The following is a 27,434-nucleotide window of genomic DNA, read 5'->3' as shown; positions in this document are numbered from 1 at the left end:
TTATGTATTAGATTACCTGCACCTTACCATGGTGTCCCAGGCTACGTTACAACAATTTCAAAATGCAATATAAAAATTAGTTAAAACAAATGCAAAAGGTGCTACTAAAACGTAGACTTCCCCATTTTTGTTTGAAACCTTCTTGTGTGCATAGTGCTCTTTATAGTGATGCTTACTTTCAAGTACTTTTTCACAGGTGCAACATAAAAAGCCTTCAGCAGCTATGTTCCTTGATACTTAATGTGTCTTCAAAACTACACAATGCTACTTCTTAGACTTGGTGTATCCATATCTAGAATGCAATGTGTAAACCATAAAGTACCACAAAATGCACACTGGGCTTGAGGAATGGTTTAAGAATCTTCTTAGAATGTTTCCTAAATTTTGAAAGCTGAGGCTAAATTCTAAGTAAAATTAGAGATATTTCATATACCCAAGGTGGTTGATTTTCAAGAGTGAACTACCAAAGGCCCATCTCCTCATTCCAATGGGAGAGTAGCTCTATTCAGGCATCTATTTGCATCAAATATATACACACACACTGCCCCCATTGTAGTGTAGCTTCCACTAAAACAGACTCTAGTACCTTGGTATACCTGAGGTCCAAGCCTGAAGTTCTCCATGCCTGGTATATTGTGAAGGGGGTGGTAGTCTGCTTTGCTGTGCTAGACTTTTATACCCTACGTGTTAAAGACAGGAGCAGAAACATCACTAGACTTCAGCAGGTTTTTAGTGTGTGCCTTTAGGGTTAATCCACATTAAAATGGGTATGTTTTAAATCCCCCTAAAGGATATAAATCCATGGCTACTAATAGGACTTAGCCATAGGTAACTTACTCTGGATTGGACCTAGCATATAAAAGTGTGCTAATATATAACTTTTTGTCGGGTCATCTGCTTGAGAATGGAAATAACTTTCACATGGTGTTCAAGTGCCATGCTGACACAAATACATTTCAAAATTTGACAGCGGCAAATCCTGGGACCAGGGGTACATTAGTTTATGAAACATGGGTGATGAATTGGGGTCAGGCCATGACTCACACTCCTCCTCCTTCATATCTCAAGTGCAAATCATCTCTGCTTGAACAATGGTTAAGGGTTTTATATAAGTACTACTGCTTACCATGGTGAAGTCAGGTAATTTAGAATTTCAGCAACAATACCATGGAAAGTATGCAAATCTGGTGCCCTTCAAATATTTTGGACTATTGTTCTCAAACTCCTCTCACATCATGGCAAATGGTCAATACAAGTTGTACAACAGTGATGGTCAATGCCATAACCTGCAGCTGTTGTTGGAAGTCAACTCCCATTAGACCCATCCAACATAACCAAGGGTCGAGGGTGATGAGAATTGTACTTCAGCACTAGGGTTAGAGAATGCTGTGATAATATAACATTAAGCTTAAAAAGGCTACATTATAGTTCATATGTTGCCATTTTGAGTGGGTGAGTAAAGCAAGGGAAACCATTCGGCTGCTGGCTGTAAAATACGCTGCCTTGTTCACAAACACCAATGCAGCATGTAATTAAACCCAACACAACACATCATCAAAAAACAGGAGTTGGAAGAAATAAGGTGTTGTTTACAACCATAAACAATATTAAAATTTATTAAACAATGCTTTGTACATATCTTTATATAAACTTGCAATTTTACATCTAGGCAAAACAGCAACAATTTGTACAAATTGTTACAGAATATTAAGAGTGGTTTAAGTAAATTAAACCACACTGATTTACTTTAGTAAATTATCTACAAAAGTGATTTGTGACTTTTTAAAAATTCCCATGAACATATAAAAATAAATTATTTACTTTTCAATTAAATCTACCAATTAGAAATATTACAAATCAAAATACCCACCTTATGAATTTTCCACAATACAAAAACAGCCACAAAACCTTATTTACAGAAATGAGGTAAGAACTGTGCAATGTTTAACCAAACTATATTGCAGAAACAATAGGTTCATCCAATTAAGTACACAGTGAAGGTCTAAGTATACTTGAGTATTTTCCACTAATAATTCACACAAATTCAGATTAGCGGCCATTAAACAACTTCAGTCCATCTTCAGCTATACTGCATAGTCATACCATGAAAATCAACTATCCAAAGTGAAAATATTCAAATACTTTTTCTCACCCGTTTACAACATTTCCTTAGAAATGTGAAATCTCTACCCAGTTCTTTTTTTTTGGTAATTTATTAGTGGAAAGCAACCCAGGTAACTATTTGCCTGAGCTATCTACAGTGACAAACACTTCTAATAAAGGCAGATCAATGGGGAAGGCTGCTGGTGCAAGGTTGAACACACTCACAGCTTTTACAAAGATGTGTTTAGTGCATGCCCAGCTGTATAAAGCCATTCCAATCCAACAGAGGTAAGCAACAGGCACTTGGGTTAATTCAAATATTACCAGAACATGAGTTGCTTTCTTGTCTGGTAAGAGTTTTCATCTTTGAACTGATCTGTTTTCTCCAGCAACCTTAAAAAATCTAATTGAGCGTAAGCCACCATTTGTCATTACTTGAGTGTTCTTGCTCTAGCAAAGCATCCATTAAAGTTAAGAAAAAAGGAAAAAGCTTAAAACCTGGTCCTTTATTGGGAAAAAAACATACTTTGAAAACACTGGCGTTTAACTAAACAGCAACAACTTGTCATTGGCAGATATTGCAATTTGGCTTGCTTTCTTCAAATAAGTAATGGAACTGAGACAGGTAGGGGCAGTCTGTTCATTAGCACTCTGGTATGTTAAAAGGCTACTAGTTCAGCAGCAAAATTCAAATGAATGGTCAGAACTGACAACTCTCACATGCAACAACTCTGATTTGCAAAATACTTTAAAGGGTCCAAGACATCTGACAAAAAAGTCAAGTTTCAGTGCAACAAAAAGCAACAAGGTAAGCCTTACAATAAATGTCTTCAGGTAGATTTACTTTTCCAGTGTGCAGTTAGCTCCTTGTTGCATCTAGTCATATCTGCAGAGAGACGGCAACTTGCAACCTGATGAAGTGCTATCACAGCAGGGTACATAATTTTCAATTTTTATTTTCCTAAATGTCAATTCTTTTCCGGTGCAACTGGTCCACTTTTATCATTGAGTCTCTGGAGAAGCAACCAACACATCGTATCAGTTTATAATTGTTAGAATTGTGTGTCATAGTTGTAATATATAATCAGATTTTTTTATTGTAAAACAAAATGCTAATGCATCAAAAGAGTTGAGAAGAAATATAAAACCAAAACTTTTTACAGACAGCAGAGGATGACTTTTGGTCTCCAATCTGCTATTGAGGCAGATCTCTGCGATTCTAAGGGCTATTCCTCGCAGCTGTTCTATGCTGTTAGCCGCTTAGCCTCCTTGCAAGTCCAAATGGGCACTGAAAGCAGCAGGTGGCCCTTGCTGTTGACTGCAAGGGAATTCCAGATGAATCTGATTTCAGTTCACTAAGGGGTAGGTGGTAATGGGGAAACACCACCTAAAAGCCTCTTGTGCTGCTATAAGCCAGTTTATGCTTTCTCCGCAGAACACAAAACTTGAAATAATAGCTGAAGGATTTTTAGGAAGCCAAGCTCATATTTCATTATGAAATGAATACAGACTTCTTTGCTGTTCATTTCTCCTTAATATTCCAGCTGAGAGGCAGCAAGGCTAAAACCTGTTTTGTTTTGTAAGGAAATAGAAAAATAGTAAAGGTTCCTAGTAGTTTTCTGTATTAAACAATGTTATCACTTTTCTTTCAGTGAGATTTGGGTATTGTGAAAATAATTTAAAATACTGATTATTAGTTAAATGCTGATCGATTAAGTAATTTTTTAAAACTGGTGATCAGCCTTAATTACAAGCAGTGGTTAATTGTGATCAAAGAAAGGTACTGAGCTTCAAGCCTATCTCAAAGCCCGCCCACCCCCAAATTCTGACCATTGATCCCACACGTGTGGGGCTTATTATGTATGTGGGATCAGGGGGAAGCACATGTGACATTGTTTTGTCACATGTTCTTGAGCCTAATCCTAGCATTCAAATAGTTTCCAAAAGGTACGCTCAGGTTCAAAGAAACAGCACACATGCAACTGATGCACGTACACACTTCCTGAAAAATTAACAAATTTAATAGTAGGATTTAGAAAGCTAAACAGCACTGAAGGGTAATGCCAACATGGAAAGGCTGCTCTTTTCTCTCTTGTCCTGATGTTTTTTACAGCTAACACTCGAGGACACTTTGCTGGATTGGTCTTCCAGTACTTTTTAATGAAAAGCATTTTAGCCAAATGGCCTAATCATAACTGCTGTTAAAAGGCACCCCCAACCTCAAAATCCAGGTTCAAGGTCCAATTGCTGGCACAGAGCAACAACTAGTAGCATGTAGCTGAAACCCAGCTTTGGAATATATTGCAGTTCATCCGTAGCAGCAAGCGCCCCTGCTCTCCCCCGGAAGGGCAGAGGAGTGGCTAGTTATCCTGCAATGTCTAGAGGCCAATGAAAGCTAGGATCATCTTCTGCTCAATTTCATCCTAGTGAAGGGTTAACTTGGAGGTTTTACCATGCAAACAGATGCAGAGACTAGCTCAAGCCATTCATTTTAGTTTTATAGCTGGAGCTGAATAGGATTTTGTGTCTTTATTGTAATATTTTAAAACAAGCATTTCCTTCTTTGTTATTTTTTTAACTTGCATATAGTTAAGACCTTCCCCTACACTTGGATCAATGCCCCTTGACTTTGCTTATATAAGTAGTACATGTACATACTTACACTTACTTTCTGAGCTGCATTATCCCCATGAATGGTAAGGAATGGGTTAGCTGTAGTTGTATGAAGTGGAGATGCCTGATTGCCTGCCAACAAGTTATTGATGGGAATCTGTGTTGCTCCGGAAAGCTGCAGTTGCTGTACTTCAGGTTGGTGGTGTTGCTGCTGAACTAGTTGATACAGAAGAGCCTGATGCTGTTCCTCAAGTACAATAGAGGAGCATTTTAGTCATTTTATGGGTGAAAACATTTTTTCTTGCATTCAGAGAAATGAGTAGTCAAACACTGGTGAAAACTAAGCTTTAATGTGAAATCCTCATCCAGGATTTACGCACATTTTCCTATAGTTTAGAATTAAGTTGGTTGTAGTTAACTTTGCACTGCTTCAAGGAGGAAGAGCCAGAACTATCCTCTTTAAGCTCCTCTTAGCAGCGAGGCTCCCTTCCTGCTCAGAGCTGATTAAAGGGCCTGGATATAGGAAATTCTGGTTCAAATCACTGCTTGATTATGAAGCACACTGGCTAGCACTGAGCAGGGTTACTGTAAGAACAAAAACACAAGGTCAACTCTTCACAAAGTGAAGAAGAGGCCTGCTTCAGGTAGCAGATAATTCCCCACGATGGCAAAAACAGCAACCTAAACAGAAAGTCAATCAGCTTATAATGATGATTGACTTTCTGTTTAGGCTGTTGTTTTTACCATCATGGGAAATACCATTTGATGATCTGCCTTAGCCACCTAAATGTAATCGACCACCTACCTCTCATTCAAGACCTAAACTTGGTTAGGTTTAACGAACTGGTCACCTCGCGCATCTTCAGACCATAACCTGGGACCAGGGCCCTAAATGCTTGTAACATCAGACTGCAGCAGAGGGAGAGTAGGGAAGCAGAGCTATTCCACTGGCTCTGCCTGAAAAACCAGCTCAGCTGGGCTCCTCCCTCTCATCTGGCAGCAGCCATCCCATCAGGCTGCAGCAAGGGGAGACAGGAGCTCCTTTAAGACGCCTCCACTCCTGGAACTGTTTATATCCCAGCTGGTCATTATAAGAACCAGCTTGAAAAACTAGTGGCTGAGTTTGCTTGTTGTTCTCTTCCCCTCCCCTCCCCCTCCCCCCTCCTGCTAATAACAACAACAATAATCTGTAAGTCACTCTAAGAGCTTTAAAAATGCTTTACACAAATAAACAGCTCAATGAAGACAGGCAATGGCCATTTCTTTTGTGCTTTTCCTTACAGCAATGTTTTGAACAGCTCCAGGGTTTTTCCATGGCCTCTCTGTGGGTGCCTTTTGGGTTCTTGTGACAACATTTAGAGAAAGACCCAGACCAACTCCTGGTAGGACTCAGCCAACCTAAACAATCCAGAGGACACAGATCTCCACACTCTTTGACCATCAACTTTGTACCTACTCAAAGAGGAATTTGGGATGGGGTGAGGTTAAGTACCTGCTTAGAACCAACTGCCTCATGCAGTGAAGCATGCTATCCACAGCTGACATGCCTCAACAAAATGGCAGCTGAAATTTCCGTGTGGCTTGCCACCTTGAAGACAGCCATGGAATCAGCTGATGGAGTTTCAGGGCTGGCTTCATGGTGTAGCTTTGGTGGAACAAGGGGAAGGGAGAGGAAGAGCAAAGATCTGACATTTGCCCTTCAATCCCTCCAGAGTGGCAATGTTGATGGAGAAAGCAGTTTGTGATACATTGTGACTTTTCCACTACCTTGAGCTACAGAACTAGGAGCAGGGCACTCTTGACACCCTGTGGAGACTTTCCTCAACTAGAATATGGGAGCCAGGAGAGAAGGAAAAGGGGAGGAAAATTTTGAAAACAGAAGCACTCTCAAAGAGAATGCAACCACCAATCCTGCAATTCCTGTTCACTAGGAAGGTTAAAACCTGGGTGCTCCTCCCACCTACCCGTGAAGTGCCTACAAAACTCTAGCTTTTTTGGGTGGGGGGAAGGGGGCAGAGAACAGTAAACGCTGCCCAGCTGGCACAGAGCAAAGAAACTGAATCCAGTCGTAGGACACCACAACATATTGGGGGAGGGGCTTCTAAATTCTCCCTTTTCAGGAGGGATGAGGATTGCCTGGAAGCCCTAGGAGGTGTGGAGCAAGTTAGCAGAGAACCTACCATCTCGTATAAAAAGTCTCTTTTCAGTGGAGGCTGCCCAGAGCTAGACAGCCTCCTTGCTTAAGCAGTGACAGTTATGTCTCTGTTCTCCCCTCACACACATGTGCAGAGGTGGGGTTTTTTTTGGGGGGGGGAGGCGTTACCACCTTCTGGTAAACCCGAGTTCCTCCAAACATGCCAGTTCCCCCTCTTGCACATAGGTTTTAGCAACCTTTGCCTTTGAACACTGGAAATGTTGGGAATGATTAAAATAAAGAAGTAAGACTCACTGATGTGAATTGCTGAGTATTTAGTAACTGCTGAAACTGCTGGTGCTGTTGATGTAGCAGAAGTTGTCTCTGTTGGTCCGGAAGAAACCCAAGTCCAGAGGCACTGCAAGGTATTAATAAATTCTTAACTGGAAATGTATTTATTTGGTGAATTGGCTCTAGATCAACAGGAATATATACAGATTAACATGCATGTGCCTAGATATAGTTGATTACGCATACCATTAAGATTCTCTTAAAACTTTGATTGATGCATCATAACTTAGTAAAAACAAAACCGGCCTTCTTGTCATTTCAGATTACATTTACATATCCAAGTATAAATGCATAGTATAAATGCAAGGGAAGTACTTAATCCCCCTGAATTCTGAAGACAAATTAGCAGTTTTCTTTTTTGCATATTCACACAACCAAATGCAAGACTGTTAATCTCACCCATATTTTGCAGACACAGACTGTGCTATTCCAAAAACCAAGGAAGAAAACGAGCTTGCAGAGTGGGAATAGGGATCTCTAATGCTTACTTGAAAGTTTGAAAAACATATTCAGACTCAGACTCACTGGTGTGTTTTTCTCTGATCTCAGTTTACAGCGTTTCATAGATCAGTTTACAGATTATACAGGACTTTGCATCTCTACACAGCATAACTAGGCATGACTACTCAAGCTAAGGTGTTGTCACAGCAATTAGATACGCCTCTTGAGACCCTGTAAATAGTCTCAGGGAGGGCTTTCTATTTGTGTGGGGAAGGCTTCTCTGAATGTGACTGCGTGAGCAAATGAACACTCCTACAAACAGGTTGAAAAGCTGGCACTATCTGCTAATATCTGTGCATCAGCCAGTGTATCCGTGGTGATGGCTCACTTCAACTAGATCCTCCTCTGACATCTCCTCTGGTTGAGCCTTTGATGCTTCCTCTCGGAAGAAGGTACAAATGGCGTCTTGGGTGACAAGACAGGACTGAGAGGTGGGACAAGAGCCAGCTCACTGTTGGACAGCACTTCTTCAGTTGTAACTGGAACTACAGGGGCGGAGCCATCACTGTTCAAACTATTGTAGCCTCCTGTTTCAGCCTGCTCCTGCTGCAGTCCACTGGGCCCCTCCTCAGGATCCCATTCATCCTCCTCCTCCTCCTGATTACTCCTCCATAAGTCCCACAACACCTTCCTGAACTTTCTATAAAAACTCTGCACACTGTTTACATTGTAGCTGAATGGGCAAAGTGATCTAAGTCAATGAGCTCGAAACAGCCATGTACAGTATCACTCCCATGTTAGATGGATGGTGTCTTTGCTAAGTCACTGTCGAGGCTATTAGCAGGCAGAGTCACGGCAGAATCACCAGCTAGGAGGAGTGCTACTGATGAAGTCAGAGTGGAGCACAAGGTTGGGCTATGACGGTTGGGCTGGCTTTAATGTCGTCTGCTAGCTGTGCTTGCTCCCAAAAGAATAACCCAAAGTCTAGATGCACTCATTTCTCCAGGCCCACCTAGTAAGGCACCAGCACTGCTCACTGGTCTCAACAACATGGCCCTCTGAGACAAAGACGTCAAAGGCAGTGGCATCCTACATGTGAAAAGGTGCTGCCTTTAAAGCATAAGTTTAAGAAAAAGGCAGTCAAGGCACCGAGAGGTACATGAGGTAAACTGAAGAAAAATAAATACACAGAATGCAAACACAGAATAAATGCAGAGATTTAATCCAATGCACTGATGGAAACACTAGCCAAACAAAACATTCCTCATGAGGAACTGAGTGACTGTTGCAGCAAAAAGGAACCAACTGGGAAGGTGGGAGCCAAGCCCCTTAGAGCATATGCACACAGAGTGCGAGCAAGCAGCCCACCAAAATGCTAGCATAGCTCTAGAAGCTTCCAAAATGATGTCTGCGTAGGTGCAGAACACAGGTGTGACTGCACAGGGACCAAGAAAAACAACCAGCATACTTATGTCCTTGTGGCTAGTCTCTTCAACATACGGATAGGCTTAACTATGGAATATAGCAACATTAAGTCCATTGTTGTGAAAATGGAACTTGGCACTTAAACCGTGAATTTCTGTTTGCAGATCAGGTTGAGCACATTCTGTAGACAAAATGATGCCTCCCTTTGGATGTGAGAGGCAGTCTTTAGAGCCCTTTGCTTCCTTTTTCAGGGAGAGGAGTCATCCTGCCCTCCTGACAGAACTGGCACAGCAGAGAACTCCTTCTCAACTCCAACACAATATACAAATCGAGGTGTTGTCTGGTCTGATGAGGATGTGCACCCCCCGAGATTTTCAGACTGAAGGTGGGCAATGCCAGACAGATGGCCCACAACTCTGAAACATAGATGTGCATCTTCATTTCCCTCACGGAGCACATGCCTCAGATCATCTGGATCCCCATGTATGCACCCCAACCTACTAGGCTGGCATCTGCTGTGATAACCCGACAACGCGATTCCTCCAGATCTGTCCCCATGGAGAGGCGTTGTGACGCCATACACCACCTGAGGTCCTTTAGAGGGGAGGGGATCTCCAACATCAGCCATTTCTGCCAGGCTATGAGGCCTTGATAAGGCTGTAGGAAATGTTGTAGGACCCCTGAATGAAACAGTGCCCACCTGATTAGGTCGTATGAGGACACCATCAGGCCCTCCATTCGGGCTAAGACCATCAGGTCCACTTGGTCTGAATTCAAAACCTGGGCCAGCGTCATCTTCATGGATGAGACCTTTTCTGGTGTGAGACAAATCCAAAAGTGGGCCATGTTCAACATAACCCTCAGGTGAGTAAGTACCTGAGATGAATGCAGAAAGCTCTTCTCTTGATTAACAACAAAACCTGGATCCTGAAGACAATTCAGGGTGGCCTTTGTGTTCTCTGTGCAGTTGTCCTCTGAAGGAGCACAGACTAGAATGTCATTGAGATAGGGATGGGTTCGAATGCCTCTGGAGCAGAGATAAGCCACAATTGCCACCAGTACCTTGCTGAAAACTCTCGGTGCGAAGGGCAACACCTGGTACTGATAGTGCCTGCCGTCATAACCGAATTGAAGAAACCTCCTATGGGCCTGCCTCATGGGAATGTGGAGATTCACCTCAAGAGAGATCTATCAAAGTCATCCAATCCCCTTTCCTTAGTGCCACTACAATGAACCTCAATGTCTCCATTTTGAATCCTTTTCTTGTGACTCATCTGTTGAGCAATTTTAACAGATCTAAGATAGCCCAAATGTCACCATTCTTTTGGGGCCCTAAGAAAAGAATTGAATAGACCCCTGATCTCTGCCCCTAGACTGGAACCGGTTCTATGGCTCTTATCTCCAAGATGTGCTGAATGGCCCACAGAAAGTCCTGGTCTTTCTTCAGCCTCTGCGATTGGGGAGTAGGGACAAACAGATCATGTGGGAGCTACTTGAATTCCAAAGTGTATCCTTGTGACACCATCTCCAAGATCCAACTGTCTAAGGTAATACCCCCCACCAATGTATAAAGTGAAAGAGTCTGGCCCCCACTGGGATCTGTTCCTGGACTTGATGATAGGCAAGCCAAATCTGGCTTCTTTCCACCCCTCTGGAACTTTCCTGAGGGGAAATTGGTTTGTGGATTCCTGGAGGGTGGACAAGAACCTCCAATGCCCTGTCCTTTCTACCTGGGTCTGTAGGATGAAAACCCTCTGGGTCTGAAGAACTGCTTGGATGGATGAAAAAACTTGTTTTGTTTTTGTTTCCCTTTCCTTTCCTCCTTTTTAGCCAGTGATAGTGCCTTCTTTTTGCCCTTTGTTTCAATATAATGAGCTTTAAGTGACTCCCCAAAGAGTTTGCATCCCGAAAAGGGTAAAGTCACGAGGCGGACCTGGGAGAATGTGTCCACCTCCCATTGTCTCAATCAAATATTCTGGTGTGCCACTGTGGTGGAATCCATAGAACATACCCCATACTGAAAAGCATTGAAAGCCGCATTAGCTGCCACCATGAGGCCAGAGCAATCTTTTTAAGGTGATCTTTGATTTCCTTGGAGGTATCACCTCTGAAAGCTATTTCTTCCACCCACATGAATGCAGCCCATGAGAACACGGAGGGTGTGGTGGCAGCCCTGAATACCACTGCATCTGCCTCAAAGCTTCTTTGAAAAGCCCCTTTTGTCAGGATCCTTGGGTCCCCCCTCCCCTTCTAAAGGAATGACTGAAGAGCAAGCTAAAGCTGCCACCAGCAGATCCATGATCAGAAAATGCAACTGTTGCATGATCAGATCTGAGAGGGTATAATGCCTTTTAGTCAGCTTAGAAACCAACTTGGCCTTACTGGGGTTGGCCCACTCAACCTTCCAGGCTGTGTCAAACTGTTGTGGGAATGGAACTCTGAGAGGAACTGATGCAACAGAAGCAAAAGCCTTCTTGGCCCCTGATGTGCTGGACTGTGGAGGGATGGTAGTGGGTGCCTTCCCTTCCTCAGTCAGCTGTAGAACCCAGCCTGTCTTGGCCATGAGTGGTTGAAAAAATTCAGATGAGAAAAGATGGGGTTGAGATTGTACCACCTCCATTTCCTCATCTAAAAGCACACCTTCCTCATTATTAGACTTGATTGGGTGACAGTCCATATCAGAGAGCTCCCCCTGCTCAGTTGAAGCAAAAAACCCTTCCCCTGGGTTGTGAGATGTATCGCTGGCTGCTACTAGGTTCTGAAGACAGCCTTGAACTGGCTGAGATGCAGGCATGACCAGTGATAGAGGCACTTGAAGTCTCTCCTATGCTATTGGCCTTGGGCTATGTATAACACCCAATGGAGAAGAAGCCTGAACTTCAGCCATCCCTTGACTACTGTGGGACATAGATCCCATTCTAGCTCGCTTGGACACTAATTCCCACTTTGTATGCCAAAGCTGGGATGAGGAAAACCTCCAGAACTGTCTGTGCTACAGGATCTGTGATGCTTCCCCCTCTTAGATCTTAGGACTTAAGGAATTATGTATTTCCTCTTAAATAGAGGACTTGATCCAACAGAGAAACTTTGGAAATTCTCCCATGCTGGGAAAAACCCCTGTGTTTTTGGAAAAGAACTGACCGCTAACCCCCATGCTGGACGCACTGGGAGATGGTGACACCACTTGTTTCTGGCACCCAAAATCCTGTGGGGCTGCCTCTTTTGATCCTGAGCCATCTCTCCCTTGAGATGTAGAAGGGCAGGAGATTGTTGAGGCAGTAGGAGAAGCCATATTCAAACACTCTCTTTCTCTCTCTCTCTCCTCTCCCCTGCACAGAGGAGATGATAAGAAAAAAGGCGGGAAAACTGGCAGCAACTGAGGACACAGCAGTGCTGCTAGACCCCTGTTGTGTGCTGAAAATGCACAGCCAGAGAGGGTTCTGACAGAGAAAATCATTTAGGCGATCCTGCTCGTATTAGAGGGTTGCAGGATCTCGCCTTACAGCAGAGCAAGCGGTGAAAAAGAGTGGCATACCCACGTACGCACCCAATTTAAACAGGTGGTCCTGCTCCATGTAGATTGCAGAACTCACCAAGCTCCGCCAATGTGCCTAGACAGGAGGATGCGGGCATCCAGACCCAAGCAGAGCTTTGCTCCAAAAAAAATGGCGGTCCTGCTCAATAGTGACCATAGGACCCACTAAACTCCACCAGGTGCCTGATGATGAGGGCAAGTGGCTGCTTAGAACCAGCCAGTGCTAAGCACCTGAACAAAATGGTAGTCCCACTCAATAGAGATTGCCGGACCCGCTAAGCCCCCGCTAAGTCTCATGAGGTGTGGAGGAGGGGGAAGTGTGCTGCCTCAGTTCACTATTAGTGGTCCCACTGATGGTAATTGTAGGAACGCCTAAAAAACAATGGTCCCCCGCCACCACTGCGGTTGCAGTAAAGATTGTAAACCAAAACTTTTTTTAAAAAACGGGGGAAACACAAGGGAAAGAAGGGGTTACAATCAAGGGAAAGCACTCCCCCCAGCGACAACAAACACTTAACAAGGAAGAGGAGAGACAATAGAAAACAGAAAAGAAAAAAACTGAACAGAAGAATAAGGCTCAGAAAACCGTGAATTTTCTTCCTGAGAGAAAAGACCCTACTACTCTCCAGTTGACGCAGGGCAGGTCTGGAGGGCAGGACAACTCCTCCCCCTGGAAGAGAAGGCAAAAGGCTCTAAAGACCCTGCCTATCACATCCAGAGGGAGGCATCATCCTGTCTACAGAATGTCCTCAACCTAATCTGGCAAATAGTTTCATCACATAGCCAGTTGCCCCAACAATCTGGGTCCAGGCCCAGTTTTAGCACTGAAACAGCCTTGGTTGCCCTCACTAATGACCTCTATTGGGAGATGAGAGAAACGGGGAAGTGCACCCGTTTGTTTTCCTCAGTCTCTCAGTGGCTTGTGACACCATTCACCATGGTGTTCTTCTGGAATGTCTCAAAAGGATGGGAATTGAAGGCACAGTATCACAGTGGTTCTGCTCCTACCTGCAGGGTCATCACCAGAAAGTAGTACTATGAGAGACTGTTGCTTGGGCCTGTGGTATTTTAGCTGTGGGGACCCATAAGGGTCCATTCTATCTCTTATGCTATTTAACATCTATATGATACCATTGGGAGCTGTCTTCTGGGGATTTGAAGCACGGTGCCATCACTCTGGTGATGACACTCAGCTCTCGCTCTCTCCTAAATCAGAAGAGGTAAGAAATGTTGCCCAGTTGAAGTTGACAGGGCCTTCTCTGTGGTGGTTCCCCATTCGTGTGATGCCCTTCCTGGTGAGGTGAGCCTGTCTCTCTCATTATTGAGTTTCAGGAGAAATTCAAAAGCATTCCTGTTTACCCAGACATTTGATGGCTGAGATATACTGGTCATGGAAATGTGAGGATATATAATTGCTTTCAAATGTTCTAGTGCTTTTAAATGATGTTAAGATGGTACTGTTGTTAACTTTTTGCTGATTGCCACCCTGGGCTCCTTTGGGAGGAAGGGCAGGATACAAATTTAATAAATAAGACAAATAAATAAATAAATAATCTCCTGTCGTATAAATCCCCAAGCTAAGTTGGTGGCAGTGCACAACAAGGAAAGGAAAATGTGGGCAAAACCATCTACGCTGTAATGTGATCATTAAAAAAAACAGCACATAAACACACACATATGCTCCATGGTCAAAACACAATCACAGAAATAGGTCCTGTATCTCAGGATCCAGCTGCTGCAAGAGACATTGACTGCTTAATTTTCCTATTAACATTCACAAGGAATTTCAAACATGGCAAGTATTTTACTGTTTTTAAGCTTTGGCATAGCTCTTTCTTCAACACCTTTAAGAAAAAGCAGTTATTTTACATAATAATAGGCTTTAAAAGATTGTTGCAAGTATGACCCCAATATACAAAACAAGAGCGAAGGCTTACCTGTTACTCAAAGTAGTTGGCAGAGGATGTGCTGCATTTGGTGGCACAGTTGTGTGAGTGAGAGAAGGAGGATTCTGCGATATCGTGGCAGGAGTCTGAATTACCCCATTTAAAGCCCCAACAATTCCATTGATTGCCAGCTGGTTACCTGGCAGAGCTCCAATTATTCCACCAATGGCAGGAATGGAAGATGTTACAGTCTGCATTCCACTGGCAAGTGCCCCCACTGTCACACCATTGACCTGTTGAACTCCTGCGACTCCGGTGCCTTGCTGAGCTGGACTTTGCCCAGCAGGTGGGGGAGTGGAAAGAGCAGAAGAACTACTGGTGCTTTGTCCACTGGAGTTTATCTCCTAGTGAAAACACAAAGGCTCAGCTGTATCAAACTTCACACAAAAGCAAATAATTGAGATGCACTATTAACCTAGTAGAAGTCTAGAATGCATGAAAAAGGAAACAAACAGTACCTGATTTAATACAGGAAGGGAATTGTCAGGTAGAAAGGTGCTTCCCAGATGAGGGCTCTTGCTGCTGTTCAAAGAATCAGTGCTAGCAGCTGAAGCAATGAGTTAAGAGAGAGAAAGAATCTCAACTTCTGCATTCCAAAGGCATAAAACCTAATTCTATGTGGAATATTTACATAAAATTTAATTATTTATCAATCAGTTTTACTGTTAAATATGAATTCACAACCACAAGTGGCAGAAGTATTTAAATCAATTTCATTTCTAACTTTCACATATCCAATGTGTACATGCCATTCCCTTTAAAAAATGTTCTCAGTGGTAAGAAGCAAAAAGCCTTCTGGATGTTGGGACAGAACTCTATGCAAAAAAACTACTGTTTCCTTACCAGCCTGAGCTGAAAATGTATGTATTTGATGTGAAGGACTTGGATTGGAGGTTATTGTTGGGAAAGGAACCGAAAGCTGGGCATTTAGTAGCTGGAGGCGTTCCTTTTTAGCAGTCAGGTTTTTAATCTGTTCTTCTAAGCGGCGATTTTCAACTTGAAGCTGGTGCAATGACTTCAGCATGCCTAGAACTAAATAAATTGACCGATTAATCCATATCCCTGAAAAATCCAATTGAAGGTGTTACTTAATAGTTGTATATATCATTCACGTTTTGCATAACTAAATAATCTAAGTAGTCATGAGCAAATGGCTACTCATTACCGGAGAGTACTTTTTAAGTAATGTCCTTTGCATTAATTTCCTTTGCAGATACTCAGGAAAAGAGGTGAAAAATACTCTAAATTCCCAGTAAAGTTATGCATCGTGGGAACTACAGGAACCAATTCATACACACCACAGCTGTTTATCCACATATCTGCAGTATTAAAGTCCTTAGTGTACAGCCTTCTTCTAATCCAGTGCCGCTACAGAAAAGGCTGTCTGCATTTTATTTGTTTGTTTGTTATATTTTTATCCCGCCAGAAGTCCCCAAAACCATAAGCTTCTTAATATCTCACAAATATTTCAGAGTCCAAAGTCTCAATCCTGTACCTGACTTAATGCACAAAGATCCTTGTAAAACACACTCATTTGTTCTTCCAAAGCCTGTAAACAAATTGTACTGTATGTGCTTTCAGTTTCCATTCACTTTTGAAAAAGGGGGAAATTCCATTAGGAGCATCTGCTATGAAATAATTGTTTTACAAAAGGATATTCGATTTGGGTTGTAAAAAGTTTAATATGCCATTATACTCTCAAAACAGTGTTGGAGAGTTTCCGTTTTCATTATTGGGGGGGGACTGTTTTGTTGACTTCTTGGCCAAAAAACCTGCAAATTTATGTAATCAATGAAAACTTTTACTCTGTTTTTATTGCTTTTAAATCAACAGACTCCAGCTGCTTTCTATGTCCTTCTAAAGAGCACCCAGCAGGGAGCATTAGGAGCCCTGCAGTCTTTGCCCTCTTCCTGCAGATAAAGCACATCCTCAGCCAAACACCATCTACTCTACTCTAAAATTTGGATTTTGGATGAATTTTGGGACTTTCACATCAACCAACATGCAAGATAGTTTGGCTATTATAGCACAAGAAAAGCTACTTTTTAAGTTGTAAATTGTATTTGTTCAATGTGACCTCTGGGCCTAATACAGACACAAGTCTACTGGTATAGACACATCTGGTCATTTCCCAAGGATTTAGCTTTTTTATTTAGCTTTTTTATCCCTCCTCTTCAAGAACATACAAAGGAACTCTCAGTGTGCCCAAATGAGATGCAATAAGACTTAGCTAAACCTGTCCTCCAGCTATCATGTTTAAAGGATTATCCCTGCATGAATTTCCTCACAATTAGCATTTTTGTCAGGGTACCATTCATAAAAAAATACCAACTAGATGGCACTTCACTCACTATCAACAACTAGGGAAGCATGCTCAAGGATTTAATTGTTTAAAAATATTATTTTTACCATTTCAAATCTTTGCATGCTTAGGTTATAAATACATTATAATTTAAGAATATCACTTCTCAATAAAGACTTATACAATCATTTTAATCATATATTTTCCAAAAAAAATTAAGCTCCCACATTTTTGCTGCAACCCACTCGATCTTCCCAGTTGCCCAGGTTCATTGCCCAACATTTTATACAAAAAGTCATTGCCCAACATGTTACACAAGCATTTTTACTTACCAAGAGAGGAACAGGTAGACAGAACCACGCATTCATTAATACGTTTTAGAAATTACCACCACCTTTTAAACATAATAATTTATACTTGTTATAATATATTTCCCTGTAGGACATTAGATATATAGGGCCATACATGGTTAACAACATATAGCATTCAAAAGATCAGGCAAGACAGCTGAAGTACTTACTGTCACTAGGGGTGCCTTGTTCTAGCAAGAACTGTTGCCCTTCACTCCATTGCCTCTCCAGAAGTTGTTCTATAGTAATTGGGACTGGGGGCAAATGCTCCACACTGCTATTCCCTGGCTGATCATAACGAATCTGTAAACTACTTACAGGAGACCTGTAGAAAGATTATAAATTACATTTAAAGAGGAAGGGAAGGAGGAGAGCCCCACATAAAAGGCACATCAGCTTTCCTTAGCTACTCTTAACCCCTCGTAAATCAACATTCCATAAGATCCCTTACTGGCTCCCATCCACAATGGTTTAAATAAAGAAATCCCAGCATGACAATTCTTAGAAGATTTCTGTTCAAAACAAAAAGCTGCTCTTATTTGGATAATCAAATTTAACACTGCCTAGTCAAATGTGCGGTTTATAGAATGTTTTGCTGATATAATCAGTTATAAGAGGTCTACAGACAATTTGTTTTGATATAAATAAATAACACCCTTATACAATGCTAGACAATAAAGACATTTGGCAAGTTTCTGAGCTCATCCAGTTTACGTAATTTTGCACAAAATACTCTTGCACGAGATTTTAAGAGGAAAATGGCTGTGCAGTTCAAACACTTATGTTTAAGTTCCCAACATAAAATATCCATGGAATCTGACTCAAAGAATAACTAAGAAAAGATGAAGCATAACATGCTAGCCTCTATTTAAAGGCAAGACTTCTGTATGATGTAATATAGGATCTTTGTATAACTGAACCAAGCAATTAATACATTATACTAAAAAAAAACCCTGAAGTATAACAGCAGTCTATATGACATGCAAGGAATTAAAGACTCGCATTGATACTATAGCTAATTTAGGTTACAACACAGGAAATCCTGATCAGTATGTAATGTGACAGACACTTTAACAATCTGGAAACATTCATTTTTTAAAAAAATTAACACATGCAAACTCAAGAGCACATTACAATTACTTTGAAGACTGTGACCTTATTGAGTCTTTGAGTGCCAAACATTTCCTGAAAGATAACATTTCAGCAGCTTCCTATCAAAATTATACTTAAGACATTTCTAAATTCATCTTTAAAAATTGAAAATTCCAGTACTTCCTGTCTGCTTAATTACAAGACCATTGTGACTTCCTTATGTTCATAGTTGTCAAACTACAGAATCTTGAACACCACAGCACAATATGTTTTCCTCTGCACTCAATCTTAGCCACAGCAGAGGGCACATACAAAGCCATATATTACTTAAAATACATTTAACCCCTATTTTAATAAAGCAGCATTTGTACCAGTATCAAGCCTTCTACTGAATTTCAAGGGCTTTGGATCCAACTCTTCCTATTATTCTAATGAAAGTTACTAAAATGAGTAATCTCTATTGGTTTGTGCAGGAACTCAATATTCAGCCTATTACCTCATGTACTTAATGAATCTATATAGCCCTATTTCCCAGTAACAAAGGAGTTCATTTCAAATTTACTTATATCTAGTTTGAGGCACACAGAAATTAAGAGACTTGCAGAGAAACACACAAGACTACTGCCGTAGTACTAGAACGCAATACTGCAAATGTCTTGTTTTCTGGCCTGATGTAGGATATACTGTACAGCGTTTTACTTTGCTTGACAGGGGTGGGGTGGGAGGAAGGGAACAGCAACAGAACACTCAAGTGTAATTTTTATACTGAAAAAATCACCAGCAACATCTTGTTCTGAAACATATTTTACTTAACATCAAAACCAGCAATCAGAAGACATGGGTAAAAAGGAAACATACACAAAGACAGCTAACATTCAGTTAGACTCTGGATCTTTAGCAGGATACAATCAGAGAAATTGCTAGGTAAGTAAAGCAACTGATGAAGAGATTACCTTTAAAGCATCTTACACACTTTTATTCTAATTTGGTAATACACAGTTGTATAATAAAATATATGCACACACAAAAGACAGATGTCAGTAAGAGAGAGTTAAAAGATGTTTTTAAAGGACATAACCAAGTTCCTTAGACATAAAATGGCAGATGGAAATTTGGTTTTCACAAGTGAGCATGTTGGGGGAAATACTAGCCATAAATAAAGAACTAAAATGTGTAAGTGGTTACCACTCAGGAAGCACACCTTTACGATAACTAACTATAGACATACATTCTGTGAGCTGGAATAAAGTAAAATGGAATGCTAGAAAGCATTAGGAGACACAGAAGATACAAAGAATTAGGCAAGTTATTGTATAAATCCCTATGTTATATACTGAAAGTGCTCATATTATATAAAGTTGATATTTTGTGATAAGAAAATATATTTATAGAATGCTTAACAATACTATTGGAATAGTAAACATCTTCCATAAATTCAATCCAGAATTGTCCAATCTAAAGGAAAATTCTGAGTTCATTCTATGGAAATGGGTAAGGTGACAAATAGTGGACAGTGACCATAAAACTGCTATTATATTATTCACAATAATGCTATTATACTATTCACAATGAAGAACAAATTGATTGTTCTTCCATACAAAGCATGGTGCATCTATAATTCTATCATAGAAGTGGTACAATATACTATATTGTATAAAACATATTAAAACATATTAAGATGAGAGGCTCATCAGTGATTATTGCCCAATGTGACCAGTAAACTTAGCCATATAGTCTCAAAAGATGCAGAGTCAACTACTGCGCAACCTCCATTCACTTGTTTGGATGTATTGTGGGAGCTCTGCATAAGCCCTATGGAAACGCTTGAGCATTATACTGGCGTATATGCTTAGTAGACTGTACTAAATCTAAATGTTTTGAATGTCGGGGGGGGAAGAGAAGAGGGAGAGGAACAGAAAGCAGATCACCCCATACCTTATTTCTTGAGGAATTAGGGTGCTAGGTTCACCAAAGGTCACTGGCTGGATCTAATCTGGCAGCTTTTATATTAAAAATAGTTGAGTGTGATTAAAAGATACATTGCTCCTTTACATTGTTTCACATACAGTGTCACAGACAGATGTGTTTGTCTTACACACTTTTGCACCATTTAAAGAAGAATATTAATGAGACAAAACTGAAGAATATCATATAGTCATATAAGTTAAGTAATTTAAGAAATACTTTTGATTTTATATATTTTATGTGTTTATACCTATAGGAATATGCATCTCCCAAATTGCTTGTTTCATGTATACAGAATGTATTTGCAAAACTATGTTAATAGTGTTTCATATTGTCATGTTTATGTACAATCCAAATATAACAAATATTTTATAAAATGAAGAAGTTGGGTTTTAGGCTATAATCCTAAAAAATTAAGGAAACCTAAATCTTAGTGAAACCAACAGACCTTAAGCAAGAAGAATAATTTCTCTTTATTCTGTCCTTTATTCTAATTCTTTCATTCCTCGGTCTAAACGAAAGTTGTGAAAAGGGGCAAGACCTTAATAAAAACACTTAAAGAAAAATATATTCAATATTTCACATGTTTAACAGATCAAAACATTGATCAGCTGGCTTAGAATTCTACAATAATGAGCACATACTTTACATTATTACTTTTATTTAATTTTAACCAACTAATGCAGAATGGAACTTTACAAATAACTCCCAGAGATAAAGATGTTTAAGAAAATAGATCTATATATGTAGAAGGCTTAATTTGATGCCCGTCATAGTCTGTCTTCATAAGACTTTTGAGGTTTTGTCCCTAAGACAATACTGGCTTGGTTTTTCAGAAGTGAATATATTTTTCAGTCAGTCTTTGGGATTTGCAAGCTCTTGAAAATCAGGCCACAGATCACTAACATTCACTTTACAGTTCATTTACTCTTGTACATGACACAGCACTTCTGATTAGATATGGGACATTGACATGCCTCCACTAACAATGTTTTTTATTTATTACCAACTTATTAAATGACTGCTGAAATTGCAGCAACAGCACATAGTGCTATTCTACCATTAAGCAAAAAAATATTTAAAATGCCATCCCATAATTATGAGTATTTCTTCACTGAAGTCAATATCCAAGCAATCCAATTCCATCTTTACAAGATACTGATCAACAAATATTTCTTTAAACAAAGACACCAGCAGAACATAGTCTAAGCTACTGGTGATTCAGTTCTGGTGATTTTTACATTTTAGATTTCGTTGCTTCTAGAAAACGTTCCCTTTTTCTGCAGTATTTACCTTTTCCCCCACTCAACACAAAATGTTTTATATTTAAAACCAAAATGTTTATATTTAACATATTTAAAAAATATTGTGGACTTGGTAACTGCTGATGCATGCAATTTTGTATACACATAATCAACTAGCCATGTAGTTGAGCAAAGATTATGTAAAATTTTGAGGGCTGTGGAGCCCCCCTGCCAAAGCCATTTTCAAACCAGAGATAAAATGTATCTTTATTATGTAATCCTGTTAAGCTTTATCAGGAGTATTTTTCTTAACCCATGTAGACACAAAATCTGTACAATTCTGTTCAACTTAAATGAAAGCATGACTGATAAGAGATAAAAGTTTTCATGCCTTTAGAATATTTCCTTTGCCTTAACTCATGAGTGTAAATATTGCTTACCGTGGTGAAAGGCTTCCTCTGGGTGAACCTCCCCTACCAACAAGGCTCCGGCTATTGTCTCCAAGATCTTGATCTGCAGAGTTAATATTCAATGCCAAGAGTGACTCTTTCCGAGATAAGATTTTATGATGTTGCAGATATGGTGATCATTTCAAAAAGTAATCCAGTATCTGGGAGCTGCCAGTAATGCTAGAGAAGGCTTCTAGTTTAAAATTGCTAACTGCAATGGGTAAGGCATTGTCCATACACATTTCTGTGAGCGTAGCAGGCCATGGATTAGCCTCAGTCCTTTCATTGCTTTCAGTTTTACAGCACAGAAGCATGGCTTGCATTTCCAGTACCCTCCCCTCAGCCACTTTTAATTTCTGCAGCGAAAGTAATGAATCACAGCTGTGGACAGCTAATCTGTATGCTTATCACAGCAAATCCCCAGGCTTTGTATTTTTGTTAACACTTTGCATCCCAGGAAAACCCATAAACTGGACTGTGTATTTACTTCTACATCAGTAACTTTCCCCCAGAAGTTCTACAAACAATGTTAAAGCATTTATTTTTTTAAAATGCTATTACTTACAATTTAAGAAGAAAGATGGAGATAATGAGAGGTATTAAAAATGTCTCATTATATACACAGAAGTACCTTGCTTAGAGGACTCAAAAGGGTTATTTTTCCCTATGGCCTCTCAATAAAATAACCCTATCTGCCCCCTTCAAGGTTGCCCTCCTCCTATTCTGCAGCAAATGACCTCTGGCCTCTTAGAGGGCAAGACATGACTGATCCATTCTTGGTAAACTGCTAAACTCATTCCCTTCCCCCAAACAGGCATGACTATTACGACATGTCAACAAATCCTTAAAGGATGGAATGAAACAAAGCAAATCCAGGAGCTCATTAAAATTGTTTTTTTAAGAGCCAATACAATAAAAACATCAGTTTCTAAAAATACTGTGAAACTTGCATAACAGGATCACAGTCAAACAAACTTGTATTATCATGCAATTTTCATGAATTATGCAAATAAAGGCTTAAACTATTCACAACAATCCCCAATGCTGCTCTATTCTCATTGCAGAGAACTAAGGGAACTGAACGCATCAATCACAAAAGTCACAGGAGACATTGTTGCATTCCTGCCTGCTCATGGCTCTGCTTAAACATTTACATTTCAGACAGTGGAAGATACACAGCAGTGACTTCTGCAGTAAAACAGCATTCTTTTCCAAAATGCAGCAAGCTGTTAAACATGCAACTGAATGAAAAGTAAGCAGGTAGGAGTTAAACATCTTTTTAGAAGATACAGTCCAAAAGAGACATTTTGAAAAGTTTTATCTTGCCTGTTTGACTGTTTTCAGACTGAGATGTAAGTGCGCCCATTGTTGAGGTGGGGTTCAGCCTATTGCCATACATATGAGATGGAGGCAGGCTATGGGAAGATCCAGGTAGGGTATTTGCCTGCACAAAAATAGAATTAAAATGTTTGAAAGTTTGCAGAAGAAAGCCTAAAAAGGTATCATCTTAAAACATTACAATTTACTTTATGTAATCAAGAATGTTGACCACATATGCTCTTCAAATCAAGCTTAGAACTAAAGAAATAGATTTTCAAATCTATATACACAACTGTGCCTCATTTCCAACATTCTTCTACACAATACAATGCTCATTTAGGGAAACCCTTATGTACAGAATTTCAAAATTAAAGTAAGCTGCACTAGAAATGGCATGAACTGCCATTTCAAAGTAACTGGTATACAATGTTGGGTAACAAAGAACTGCTCAAAATTCCAAAGTGCACAGGCAAAACCAGGACTTGCTGCGTGGTGCCCATGTGGTTATCCTAATTATTTAATCTTATTAAACTATTTGCAAAATAAGGGCAGGTAGACAACAGATGTCTCACAAATGCTGGGATTCCTTACATCACAAGAAAGAAGGCAATGCAACGAAGGTCAAAAGACCCAACATCCAATTTCATAGTTTAACTGCACAGAGTCATATTTCCTTTGTTGTACTCTGTCACTAGTAAAACCTGCACACTATTTGGTTACTTCCTATTTCATTACACAAGGAAACTAAGTTTTCATTTTTGTTTTATTTTACAGAAAACAGCACAGTCATTACCAGTATGTTTTCTATAAAATCTTGGGCTCAGTGAATCACAGCTCAGCCCCAATGCCCTTATGAGGAAGTTCATTTTTGGCAGTTGGCCAGCTCAACTTACTGAAGAGCTCATCCAAAATTGTATTCATTCATGTTGCTAACCACAATTCTGAGGGTCTCTGCTGGGACTTGTGCCAAACAAGAGAAAATGAACCCTTGAAGAGATAAAACTGAGGAAGCTGGCAGAACCTTTGCCTAATCCAGTGTAATAAAAATACCTTCTTCCCTTGACTGTGTTACTTTTCTATTAACATAACTCTTTTAATACTTAATGTGGAAACCTGATGAAACAGATGTACTGCTGCTACTGCTCTGGAGAATTGCTTTTAAGAAGAATATATTACAAATTTCAGCCTTGTGGACTTGGCACAGAGAAAATTAAGTAAATATCTGAAATTATAAACAGTTTTGATTTAAACTTGTTAAAGAATATGTAAGCATGATTTTTGAAGAAGTTAATTTCTAAGGTGTGACTCAGTCAAAGAGGCACCTGATATTAAGCATTCTTATTAGGGAGTAAGTCCCACTGAACATAGGATACTTACTTCCTAGTAAACATGCTTAAGATTGTACAACACATCCCATTGAATTCAAAAGATAGTTTAAAATCCTTGTTTATACGCCACGGAGGAAATGGGCCCAATATCCCACTCCTTGATTTTTTTATTTTAATGTGCAAACAAAGCACTGACAAGAAAATGAGCACAGCCTTGAGAACTAGGAGAATCAATATACTGAGTGATATTCCACATTAATCATAATTAAAGTAGACCTATTCAAATCAATGACTTAAGCCCATTCACTTCAGGTCTACTCTGAGTATGATTCAGCCACTGTTTTATCTGTAACAGTAATTTTTTTACAGGGATACATTCAAAATAAAGTCAAAATACAAAACAAGGCAAAAATAATAATTTGCAAGAAAAGGCAAGGAAACCTAGAAGATACATAATACACTTCAGAAATATTGAGGTTTTCATTACTAATTTGTTACATATCATTAGGTAAATCCAGAAAGCAGGTATTCCCTATCATTCTGTATGAGATAGTAAGAACTGAATCATTTGAATGTTTTAACATGTTAGATAAGCAAAAAAAAAATGATTAAGAGTTACTAGGGCCAATTCATACATGCACATCACTTGATGGTTTTGCGCTTACAATTCAATGGTAAATACTGGGAAACAAGATTCAGTGTTCGATTATTTACTTCCTGGCACGCATACTTAGAACTGCAGGTTTGACTATTTACAGTCAAATGTCTGAAAAGGCTCTACTGAAAAGCACTGGGGCAACACAGGTCTTTTGGTGCGTTGCTGTGAAATGGTTTCAGGTACTTTAACATTTCCTTAAATACTTTTTAATATTGTTTTTAAAAAAATCACTATATTATGTAAGACACCTTGTGAAGGATATGCCCTCAACATTACTTACATAAATTAAGCATAAAGTTTATAGATTTCAACCAAATCCTAATACTTCATTTACTGTACAGTAATTATTCTCCCAAATGGTCATAAGGGTTAAAACACAATAAGGAGGCAGATACAACATTGGAGTCCTGAAAATTTGCAGTTTTGCAGAGTTTATGGTTCTGTGCCAGTAAGGGAGAAAATGCAGGTCTTTACACTTGATTCATTATTCCTCCAAGCACAAGAAAAATATTATGCCAATTTCCAATATATACAGTACCACCCCCCAGTGAAAATAGGGGATATTGAGGGCCTCATTGATCTTTTCGATAAATACACATTTTGCTGCATGCATTTTCTTTTCTTTTTTATATTCATAGTTTTTTTCTATGACAATAAAAGGGAAAAAACAGAGCAGCAAAACATGTTAGTTTGTAATTCCATCAAGAAAATCAGACATGTTAAACAAGAGAGAGAGAGAAAAGAAAGAAAAATAAATAAATAAATCAGGGGGAGAAGGGGTCACATAAGGATGGGATGGAATAGACTTTGGCAGAGCCCACATGGCATACTGATCATGCAAAGAGCTCGGTAGGAATCCCAGATCTCAGAGTATTTATGTACTTTGCGCCTCCAACTAAATGCTGTAAGGGAAGAAAGGTCCTCCAATCATGATGCATGCATCTTTATACTCCAATTCTAAACATAGCCCTTGCAAGATTGATCCATTCGCAAAAATCTAGAGGTACTTTTTGGCAAACCTAATGAGGTTTTTGGCTTTCCCCACCTCTGAACAACAAAGCCCCATGCCATAACAAACTGCTTTTGAGACCCATCACCTTTCAAAAGCAGTTTGCTATATAGCATAAAAAGAAAAGCTCAAGAAACACAAGCACCTTGAATACTTAATGAGATGCACTGTTCTTTGGATCTTTTCCATTGATTTCACTTAGATTTAGTGGTTTGTATCAGGATATAAACTAGCCTTGCCAAATATGTAAAAATTGATGGTACTCTTGCAATTATGGTATCATTTACTTATCCAATCCATCCACTAATACAGAATATAAGAAAAACCAGTATTTGTACATTTGAAAAGTGATACCTGTTATATTAAAAATTAAAATATAGTTCAGAACGGTGGTTCCCAACTTTTATGAGCATGGGACCCCCTCTGTAAGCTCAAAAAATTTTATGACTTCTCCCCATGCTAATTGTAATTTTAGTCTCTGTTAATTGAAAAAAATGGTGTGTGGCAAAACCCCATCTCCAAATATCCCTTTCCATAATAAGCTACCTGCAGGCAGGGACGTGTTGCTTTCTTTTCTTAATGCAAAGGCCCAATCAAATTGGTATCCCACACACACACACACACACAGTCTGAAGATGCACAGTCCCTGTCTCCCCACACCAGTGGGTTACAGTGTTGGACTAAGATCCAGGTTAAAATCCCCACCCAGCCATGAAGCCCACTGGGTGACCTTGGACCCAACACAGTCTCTCAGCCTGACGTATCTCGCAAAAAACCCTCCTCTCCTTCTGAGCAAGGGTGTCATCCGCAGTGTGAGGGGATGGAAGTAGGCATAGTAATCCCCTCTTCTTCCTGGTAGCTCCACCCTCAGCCTCCTTTGGCGTCTACGTGTTTTATAGGCAGATGCCTACCTCAAGGCGCCTGAAAGACACTCTGGTGCTTCTGCAAAAGTCCTCCCCTCTCATTTAGAGCAAGGGGGAGGTGTCATCTGCAGCAGCAGTGAGAAGCATACAGCAAGTGAGGACTTAAAAAATGTAATAATTCATTTCTTTACTGTTTGTGGTCCTCTCTGGATTACTTTGCAACCCCCCCAGGTTAGGAACCATTGGTTTAGACTCATTCAAAATTTTAAAACTTGTAAATTTAAAAATATTTTATAGTTCCCTGTG

At 39.9% G+C, this 27,434-nt stretch overlaps 1 protein-coding gene across 11 annotated transcripts in view; it reads right to left on the bottom strand.

Annotated features, from left to right (window-relative positions):
* Positions 1–1,664: 1,664 nt before the first annotated feature.
* Positions 1,665–27,434, bottom strand: part of MLLT10 (MLLT10 histone lysine methyltransferase DOT1L cofactor) — a 205,217-nt gene continuing 179,447 nt past the window's right edge. For 5 of the 11 annotated variants that reach the window (XM_061587686.1, XM_061587694.1, XM_061587693.1 and 2 more), the window contains 10 exons: positions 23,277–23,394; positions 21,942–22,014; positions 20,706–20,768; positions 17,371–17,525; positions 15,392–15,580; positions 15,007–15,095; positions 14,540–14,892; positions 7,166–7,268; positions 4,766–4,963; positions 1,666–3,116 (listed from right to left, as the gene is read on the bottom strand). In XM_061587686.1, the coding sequence (XP_061443670.1) occupies positions 3,072–3,116; positions 4,766–4,963; positions 7,166–7,268; positions 14,540–14,892; positions 15,007–15,095; positions 15,392–15,580; positions 17,371–17,525; positions 20,706–20,768; positions 21,942–22,014; positions 23,277–23,394 (1,386 nt within the window). In that variant the 3' untranslated portion in view covers positions 1,666–3,071. Of the gene's footprint in view, positions 3,117–4,765; positions 4,964–7,165; positions 7,269–14,539; positions 14,893–15,006; positions 15,096–15,391; positions 15,581–17,370; positions 17,526–20,705; positions 20,769–21,941; positions 22,015–23,276; positions 23,395–27,434 lie in introns of all 11 variants that reach the window. The other 6 variants (XM_061587689.1, XM_061587687.1, XM_061587692.1 and 3 more) reach the window with 6 other exon arrangements.

The sequence above is a fragment of the Rhineura floridana genome, chromosome 10, assembly GCF_030035675.1.
Source record: "Rhineura floridana isolate rRhiFlo1 chromosome 10, rRhiFlo1.hap2, whole genome shotgun sequence".
NCBI lineage: Eukaryota > Metazoa > Chordata > Lepidosauria > Squamata > Rhineuridae > Rhineura > Rhineura floridana.
The sequence above is the reverse complement of the archived record's forward strand: the minus strand, read 5'-3'. Positions and strand labels throughout refer to the sequence as shown.